Here is a 10151-nt window from a genome sequence, read left to right as displayed (position 1 = left end):
ACCTCCACATAAGCTAATGCTTGTTGTGGAGTAGACACTCAATAAATATTAACTACTATAATTCAACTTTGTCTATTGTTGACCTACTTCTATCCATTTGACCTTTGGTCTTTCAACTGTACTCTAAATAAAAAGGCATAATCCTCCATCTTATTATTCTTATTTTTGTTAATATTATTATGCATTTGAAGTTTTGGAGAGAAGATATAGAAAGTCAAAACAAAGATAAGGTGGTTAGGGGTTATATTTTTCTAATTAGGCTTGTATATATGTGACTATTTTAAGGTTTAAAGTTTATATTCATATAGATTTTATTGATGATTATGTCCTGGTCTAAGATTGGGTTACAAGGTAGAAGCAATTAAAAAAAGGTTTCTAAATTTTAAAAAAAAGTAGATATTGAACTGATTAAATACTTAAAAACATTGGAAATTCTAATAATCTTGTCTCTGTTACAAACTGTGTATATTTAACACGTTATTTTTTCTATGTAAGGATTAAGAGCACTCCTCCCACATTACTCCACCCACTCATGTTTTCAAACGCTAATGGCGCGGTCTGATAAATGCACACTTCATTGCAAGCCCATCCCATAAAATTTATCTCTGAGGTCCAAAACTTCCCTTTCAGTGTAGACTGAGATCATAGCTCATAACTTATCACACCAAGAATTACGGAAATGCAATAATACTACAAAGACAAAAACTTAAAATTGATAGGGGTGACCCAATAATTAAAAGTAGTACGTGATACATTTGGGTGAAGTGTATTTTCAAGTGTTTATTAAAAAAAACCAAAACAGAATATTTCTACTTTCTGATTTTTCTCTTACAACTTTAGAGCATATCAAAACAATTATTCATATATTAGCATTAATATCAAGCATACCCTATATCTTCTGAGTTTTACATTGTATTTCAATACTTGTCTACTAACAATATAGTAAGTTGTTTTTATTATATATTCTGGGTAGAATTAAAATAAATAACACACAAATAATTTAATATTTTTTATGGAATACCTACTATGTTCCAGGCTTTGGGAACACAAAAATAAATAAATGGTCCCTGCCATCAAAAATCTCACAGTTTAAAGGGGGAGACAGACAGATAAACAGACAAATTTAATGTAGCGTGGCAGCCTTGAGAATGGCATGCACAAAGAACTATGGGGAACCTTCAGAGGGCCACTTAATCCAGAATGGTAGAAGTTAGGGATGGTGTCCAGATCAAGATGATAAGTTTTACAAAAGAGGTTGCCAAGAAAAGAATGAATGGGGGAGGGGGTGATAGGAAGCACATTCCTAAAGAGGGGGTTGCCAAATAGTCTTAGAGACTGGACTGCCTGATCTTTAAGGCCCCTTCCAACTCTAAGAAGACGATAAGAGACAAGCACTCATCCCCTGCTTGATTCAACAAAGAGAATTTGTAGAGAATGGGGCATCTTTCTGATATTTGCCTATTTGTTAAACACTGGTTTCCTGGATCCTTATTTTTCATGCTATAGAGCACAGTGTAAGAAGAAAACCCCATCCTAACTAAAATCTTTTGTAGACAGACACCTTCTACTATGGTGCTGGCCACAGATTCAGAATGAACAATCTGGTAGAGTGTATACCATGGCACCTACTTTTAAGAAAAAGAGAACAAACATTAAATTAAAGGTTACTGGAAAGCTATAAACTTTAACAAAGTCAGGTATTTAGGGTTCTCTGAAACAATATTTTTCTTCTACATGTGGAGAAAACAAAAAGGAGCTGACCTTTGTCTTAGTTATCTATGAGTAAAACACTAGATGGTGCTATAAGATGGGCAGAAAGAGAGCTTTGCTAAGAAAAATAGAATGGCAGTTCTGATGGTAGTTAAGCATTCTGAATATTTTCCATAACTCTTCAGTCTCAGAACAAGTTTTAGCCCCATGGTCAGATTAATTTGAAACTAAACCACAAATCTAGCACATTTTATAATGGTTTCAATGTTTATCAGTTCAATCCGATTTCACTGAAATGGAAAACTTAAAGTTATTGAAATATAAATTTACTATACATTTAAACATATTGCTATTAATTTAATTTAGGTTATCTTCCCATGAGCCTAGTTATGACTACTATTCAATGATCTCTAAGACAGCTTCTTCAAATGGTTTCCTGAATTTTTGAATTATTATTAATCAGAAAATGCCAAACTCTCTTATCATTCAAGTACCACAATATACTGACACAAATACATGAAACAATACATTTTGGAATTACTCTACTGGCACATCATTTCTTATATAAAAAACATTTCATGATTTGTCACGTTACATTAAAACCAGAAAAATATTTTTTACTGAAGTGGCAAGTAAAAACAAAGCTTTACTTTTACAATATTTTCTATTTTTAAATGTTAAATATTTTAAAAGGCACATAACAACAACAACAACAAAAAAGAATGGGTAAAGAGATACCTTTTGCAACCTAAGAGTCATTTTAGGTTTAAATTCTCACAGTTATGAAATCTGTTTGTGATTTGGTCTTTTCAGTTCTGCTTCTAGAATTTCCCCCCACGTTTCTGCATCCATTGGGCACATGATTGTTTCTGGTAGGCTAATAGGAGAACATATGTTGCTGTATCTGCCACTTAGCCATCCAAGTTTCACTTGACTCTTCTGGTAATTCCTCAGTAGTATGTCCTGAAAGAGGCAAAGCAGCATCACAGAAGGTAGTAGGTTGCTGCCTGATGAGATGAGTTTGTTTGAAACCAGAGAAGCTGATTGACAGGGCTGAAAAGAAGATTAAATTTTTACACTGATATACACATATACTACTAAATTTGTGTGTGTGTGTGTGTGTGTGTGTGTGTGTGTATACAGTGTGAACCATAGAGTTTGCTGGGAGTTTTGGATAATAAGAAGTGAAAAGAAGTAGCCACTTTCCTTCTGGCTAACAGAGGAAAATGCCTTAATTTAAGATTGAAAAAATGTTAAAGGATGGATGGGAGATAGTATGGGTTGCAGGAAAAGAATAATAATTCAACTTTAAGTTCAAAAGTCAACAAACACACTTGAATGTCATTCTGTATATGGAATCCTACCTCATCCAAGCAGAAAGCAGAGTTTGGTTCACACCTACCACCGTGTACTTAAGAATACTGCAGACCACAAAAATTATACTTACCCTCCAGGAATAACCGCTTTTCCGATCATCATCTACTTCTCTTCTGCACACAGCTCGTACAGCCAAGCAATGAGGTTTCCATAAGCGGTCATTGTTTCTTATTGTGGCAAACCAGCTCATGCATGTCATTGAAGCCCTGCACAAACTCTGAATGTCCAGCTGACTGAATATGTATAAAGTAACTTCTTGAGGCAGCCACATAAAAAAGTTATTTTGATTCATTTTTTTCCTTCTCAGTATCCACAGAGTTCAAGTCTATATCAGAAACTCTTGAATTATGGTTCCTCTTGAAGTTATTCTGCATAGCTTGATGTTTTAGTTAATTATCTGCATAGGTAATCTAAAAGGCAGAGTTTAAACTTATTCAGTCTCTTCAGTTCAGACTATGGGTCCCACTCTGAGCCAGGTAACTGTTTGGGCATGATTTTAAAAACCTTAACTTTCTTGACTTGAGCTTTTCAATCTGTAAAATGAGGTCAAAAATGGTCTTCACGTGTATGTCCTTGCTAGGATTAACAAGGAAAACGTGTGAATCATCTAGTTTCACATCTGAATTGCACACTGGGGATACTGGACAAATGTTACTTCTCGTCTTCTTTTTAACATTGTTAGTAAATGGGTTTTCTAGTAAACATGTGTCTTTCTGCTTGCTCCCAAAGAACATTATCTTAAAAAAGACTATGATTTATTGAGTTTAGTAGAAATGCCTATTGTGAGAACACATTCCAACTACTTATTGAAAATAGCTTCAAAATGTGTAGGATTCAATTCTATTAAGCTCCTGAATACTCACTGTCTGTGGGAACTGATGCCTTGTCATTAAGGTCTTCACCTACAATTTGCAACCTCATCATAAACCTGATGGATATTTAGCAGTTTATATAAGAACTAGAGGCCCGGTGCACAAAAATTTGTGCACTCGGGAAGGGGAAAGGGGGTCCCTCAGCCTGGCCTGTGCCCTCTCGCAGTCTGGGACCCCTCAGGGGATGACCACCTGCTGGCTTAGGCCCACTCCCTGGGGGATTGGGCCTAAGATGGCAATCAGACATCCCTCTGGCAGCCCGGCAGCCCTTGGGGGATGTCCACTTGCCAGCAGGGAGGAGGCCTAAACTGCAGTCGGACATCCTTAGTGCTGCTGAGGAGGCAGCAAAGGCTCCCACCACCACCGCTGTACTGGCAGCCATCAGCCTGGCTTGTGGCTGAACAGAGCTCCTCCCATGTGAGAGCGCCCTGACCACCAGAGGGCAGCTCCTGCATTGAGCGTCTGCCCCGTTGTGGTCAGTGTGACCACACATTCCCAGTCCTTCTGCTGTTAGGGTCAGTTTGCATATTACCCTTTTACTATATAGGATAGAGGCCTGGTGCATGGGTGGGGGCCGGCTGGTTTGCCCTGAAGGGTGTCCCGGATCAGGGTGGGGGTCCCCACTGGGGTTCCTGGCCAGTCTGGGTGAGGGCTGTTTTCAGGCTGGCGGGTGACTGAAGCTCCCAACCTCTCCTTTTTTTCTTTTTCTTTTTCTTTTTTATTCTGGGATTTATTTACCTTCTATGGCTTTCACTGGAACTGAGAGCCGGCTTTAGCTCTGAGGCTTGGCTCCAGCTCTGAGACCTTGGCTGCTGAAAGCAGGTATCTGGATTTATTTACCTTCTATAATTGAAACACTGTTGCAGCTCCAGCTCTGAGGCCGGCTGGCTGAAAGCAGGTTTCTGGGGTTTGTTTAGCTTCTATAATTGCAACATTGTTTCTTAGAGTGCAGCTCAGAGGCCGGTGGGGAACCTTGGCTTCCTCCATCACTGGAGCAAGCAAGCCTCCTGTTCGCTTCAGCTGCCTGGCTGCCGCTGCCATCTTGGTTGGCAGTTAATTTGCATATCACCCTAATTAGCCAATGGGAAGAGTAGTGAAGTTACGGTTAATTATCATGTTTCTCTATTATTAGATAGGATTGTTTATCAACTTGTACCTAATGGGTAGGTGCTCACATTAGACACAGATACTATCTGAAATGGATAAGAGGTTGAGGTCAGGGTTACAACGACACAAAGTCTCAAATATTCAATTCCATGATAAGATGAGTGTTTTAGAAATGGCCTCGTGAAGCTATCCTACTTGCACAATTAATTATAAACCAAGGATAATAATCACTGAGGCAATCAAGCACCAGTGACCAACCACTATAATGTTTATTATTCAGTTAGGTACAGCATGTAACTACTGATTGGGTGGTGAACTCACAATACCATATACAGATAATATATTATAGAATTGTACCCCTGGAACCTATATAATTTTATTGACCAATGTCACCCCAATAAATTCAATAAAATATTGAAAATAAATAAATACACAAAAACTAATCTTGTACCTTTATTTCTACCAATTACTATATTGAAAGTGTCCTGTATAAATGTAATTATAAGTTAAGCTAATGCATAAAGTATTTTTTTTTTTCCTAACTGAAAAAAAAGTCCAGTTTTGGCTAATTTACCTGAGGCGCACGGTGCAGGCTTCCAAAATCAGTTGAAATAGCATGGAGCTATTTTTGCATATGAAGACAGCTTATACTTACTTAAAATTAGTTTATTTCATTTAGCACTTACTTGTATAATAGGGATTGATGGTGTTGGAGGAGTTTGAGATACAGCTAAATATTTCTTTAACTTAGCTCATGACAATTCCCCATTTCCAAATGAACTATTCACCTACATGTTCTGGACGTACCAAGGTCACAGTTGCTCCCGTTCAGTTGGTTGTTTATAATCCAAAGTAACTATGCTGGCGAGAGTTTTAATGCCTGTTTCAACAGAGGACTTCCTCTTGAGGCTTTGGGGAAGTAAAAAAACCAAAGAGGTAAAAACAAGATTTATGAGTCATCCCCAAGTTTTTGCCATGCACCACCCCTCCCGTCTCATCATCAATACAAACCAAAGCCAAATTACCATATTCTTGAAAAGAATCTCATATTAGGAGAACACTGCTATTTGTTACTACTTCCAGGATCTCACTGGGGAATAAAATGCGCCTTCTCATTAGTTACTCCACAGGAGGCAGAAAAAGGCTTTTGAATTTGTGAGGTTCCTAAAATCCCACTAGACATCTTTCTTATGAGTCCAGTTTTGCCTGGATGCCTAGAAAACTATCCCCTTTCTGCCTGTTCCTTACGAACCAAACTGCCGAATTACCTCTCGAGTTAGGGAAGGGCTCGCCCCCGTTCAGGTGTCACTCGGACGGAGATGGATCCGGAGGCAGGACAGACCTGGCCGCGGGCGCCTCCCGGCTCTCGGGAAGCCCCCCACCCTGTCCAGACCCTGTAAGTCGGAAGAAGTGACCTCGCGTTCCCTCTGAGCCCCTCTTTTTGCGTGCCCCACGCAGGCTGCAGCTGACAGCTCAAAGAACACAGCTGACAATAACAGCTCTGAGCACCGGCTGTCACTTCAGCTCTGCGGCGCTGAGCGGAGGCGGCGCTGGCGCAGGGGCCACGTCCCCTAGACAGCCGGCCGGATGCTGGCTGGACGGGAAGGAATGACCTTACCTGCTGGAAGGTGCCGGCTTCTCCTCCAGCGGTTTAAATCCTCTGGCCACAGAATCCCATCCCTGAGTCCCCCTGGCCCCGCCCACTCTAGCCCGTCCTTGCTGACTCTGATTTCGCGTAGGCATGAAGAGGAGCGCGCATTGCCTTTTGGGATCGGTAGTTTTACTAGGGCGTCTCCGCTGAGCCAGGCAGGAGAAGGACAGCGCGACGGACTACAAGATCCGGCGTCCTCCCAGCCAGGTGAGCGATGGACGGTGGGAGGGGGAAGGGGACGGGTTCAACCAGGGTTTTAAACAGTAGTTGGAGTACAGGCGGAGGGGGAATCCTCGGTTGCGTCATTGGTCCGATTGGAGAGGCAAGAATCAGGACAAGTCTCTCCAGCCCCACCTGGGACACGTCGCTGGACACGTCGCTCGGGCCCCAGCTGCGGGAGAACTTGACACACCCCGGCCAATTCCAGCTCCCCTCCCCGCCCCGTGTTTTTCCGGGGGGCCTGTCCAGGCTCCGCGCGTGTCCCTGGAAGGCGGAAACGGCTGCGGGGACCCTCTCCTGGCGGAGGGGCCTGATCCTCGCCGCCATGTCCGGGGGCTTTGAGCTGCAGCCGCGGGACGGCGGCCCCCGGGTGGCGCTGGCGCCCGGGGAGACGGTGATCGGCCGCGGGCCGCTGCTGGGAGTAAGTGTGCGAGGGCTCGGCCGGACCCGAGAGCCGTGCAGCGAACGATCTCGCTCGCTTCTGCGGCCCTTTCTCTCCTGAACCTGTTCCCCACCACGCCGGCCATGTCTGGATTTTAAAAGTTTGGGGGCAGCACGTTTTTCACTCAGTCCACTCACACACGTTTCCCTTATGTTGCCTTTAAAAAGCACGGACTTGAGTTATCATCATTATCATCTCATCCGGTGGTCGGCAAACTGTGGCCCTGGGTCCAAATCCAGCCTGTTTGGATGGGCCTGCGTCCTAAGAACTTTAAGTTTTAAAGTGGAAAATGTAAACAAACAAAGAACCTGTTAGCCTTTCAGGGGAATAATTGCTCCAAGGGCTGTGGCTATTGCCTCTTGACTTGACAAACCACAATATTTACACTAGTTTCTGGCTCTTTATAGAAAAAAAGTTTGCCAACCCCTGAATTTATCTTTTCTAGAATAATTTCTTTTACGTTTTTGGCCTCTTTTGTGTGACTGATGGCCTCACTTTTATCGGAATAGTCTTTCAGTAGCTAACCCTTATGGGGTGTGTAGTGTTGCAGGCATACCAAGTTCTGTAATCTTTTCAAAACCATGGGAGTTAGGTGCTCTTTTTATCCTTATTGTTCAGATGAGAAAAATGAGTTGTAGATCGGTTATTTAAAGGCCACATGTAAGGTTTTGGACACAAAGTGGCACTAAGCTGTTTAATCTCCACCCTCTCTGGGATGTTTAAGAATTAGAAAAGTGGTCTGTTGCATTCTGAAATTTTGTAGCTCTCCTTCTAAATACTAGTACTTGCATGTTTTCTTAATCGTTAACATTTCTTTTTTAGTGCCCACTTTGTGCAACACATTCTGTAGACTCTAGCACTGTGGGGCATCCAAATATGAGACATGGGTTGATGCCCTCTAGTTTTTCTTGGACGGTGGAGACAAACCTGTGCCCGTGGGGTAATGCCAGGGAGTAATGGGTATGGACTGTTATCCTGGTTAACCTCCAGTGTCTAAATGGAACCATTGGTATTAGCCCTAGAACCCTTCTCCAAGCAGGAAAAGTGAGAAGGAAGTCAGTCCTAAAGGTGTGTGTGTGTGTGTGTTTAGTAAGGTTAAGTAAGAAAGTTGAAATTCACCTGTTGTTTATTTTTATTTTTTTACCTTGCAAGTCATTACTTAAATGTTTAAATAACATTGATACTTTTTGCCACAATTTATTAAGCTGTACAAACATTTGAAGGAACTGCCTGGGAGGTTTGTCGTCTACCCACCCTTTTCTCTCCTCTTCCTTCTTCCCTATTTCTATCTCTCCCTCTATCCATTTTATCTATCTATCATCTATCTATCTATCTATCTATCTAATCTAAGTTAGGAACTTAGCAGAGTATGTGCTTCATCTAGATCTTTTGACTGGTGACTAATTAGTTTTTTTTTTGCTTAACAAATTATATCACCAATGCAGAGTCCTATGGATCTAGTTAAAAGATGGGTGAGTTTTAGGCCTATGTTTCATAAACATGTAAGTTGCAGACCCTTTCACCATTTGTAGTTTGATCTTTTGTGTTCTAGGTTTGTTATTGTGATACTAGAGGCCCGGTGCACAAAAATTTGTGCACCTGGGGTGGGGGTGGGGGTGGAGGTGGGGGGGAGTCCCTCAGCCTGGCCTATGCTCTCTTGCGGTCTGGGACCCCTCAGAGGATGTCCACCTGCTGGCTTAGGCCCGCTCCCTTGGGGATTGGGCCCAAGCTGACAGTCAGACATCCCTCGGTGGATGTCCACTTGCCAGCGAGGAGCAGGCCTAAGCTGCAGTCGAACCTCCTTAGCGCTGCTGAGGAGGTGGGAGAGGCTCTCACCACCACTGCTGTACTGGCAGCCATCAGCCTGGCTTGTGGCTGAGCAGAGCTCCCCCTGTGGGAGCGCACTGACCACCAGGGGGCAGCTCTTGCATTGAGTGTCTGCCCCCTGGTGGTCAGTGTGTGTTATAGTGACTAGTCATTCCCAGTCCTTCTGCTATTAGGGTCAATTTGCATATTACCCTTTTATTATATAGGATAGAGGCCAGGTGCATGGGTGGAGGCCGACTGGTTTGCCCTGAAGGGTGTCCTGGATCAGGGTGGGGTTCCCGCTGGGGGCCTCGCCAGCCTGGGTGAGGGACTGATGGGTGTTTGCAGGCTGCCCAAACCCTCTTCAGGGTGGGGGTCCCCTCTGGGGTGCCTGGCCAGCCTGGGTGAGGGGCTGAGGGCCGTTTTCAGGCTGCCCAAACCCCCTTCAGGGTGGGGGTCCCCACTGCGTGCCTGGCCAGCCTGGATGAGAGCTGATGGCTGTTTTCAGACTGACCAAGCCCCCTGGCGACTGAAGCTCCCAGCCTTTCCTTTTTTTTTGTTTTTTTATTCACTCCAGCTCCGTGGCCATGGCGACTGGAAGCAGGTATCTGGGGTTTATTTACCTTCTATAATTGAAACTTTGTTGCTTTTGAGTGGAGCTCAGAGCTGGCTGCGGCAGGCTGGCTTCCTCCATCACTGGAGCAAGCAAGCCTCCTGCTCGCTCCAGCTCTGTGGCTGGTGGCCACCATCTTGGTTGGGCTAATTTGCATATAGTAGCTCTGATTGGCTGGTGGGTGCTTAAGGCATAGGGAAGGTACAGTCAATTTGCATGTTTGTCTATTATTAGGTAAGATGAGCCTATTTGACTTCTGTTTTTGAAAATTATAAGGAGTAGGGGAGAAACCAAATTGCAGCTGAGAACGCCAGTGTCTTTTTCAATCGGGAGGGAGTCCAAGCTCCTGACGGC

The 10151-nt window shown here is 43.3% G+C and overlaps 1 protein-coding gene across 1 annotated transcript; it reads right to left on the bottom strand.

Annotated features, from left to right (window-relative positions):
• Nucleotides 1–760: 760 nt before the first annotated feature.
• FBXO48 (F-box protein 48) lies at nucleotides 761–6786 on the bottom strand. The gene is given in 5 exon segments (XM_036334295.1): nucleotides 761–2673; nucleotides 3158–3374; nucleotides 3376–3663; nucleotides 5753–5975; nucleotides 6685–6786. Coding segments are annotated over 3 exon segments (486 nt in total). The 5' UTR covers nucleotides 3462–3663; nucleotides 5753–5975; nucleotides 6685–6786; the 3' UTR covers nucleotides 761–2490.
• Nucleotides 6787–10151: the final 3365 nt, after the last annotated feature.

This window comes from Myotis myotis, unplaced genomic scaffold (assembly GCF_014108235.1).
Source record: "Myotis myotis isolate mMyoMyo1 unplaced genomic scaffold, mMyoMyo1.p scaffold_m19_p_14, whole genome shotgun sequence".
NCBI classification, from domain to species: Eukaryota; Metazoa; Chordata; class Mammalia; order Chiroptera; family Vespertilionidae; genus Myotis; species Myotis myotis.
The sequence above is the reverse complement of the archived record's forward strand: the minus strand, read 5'-3'. Positions and strand labels throughout refer to the sequence as shown.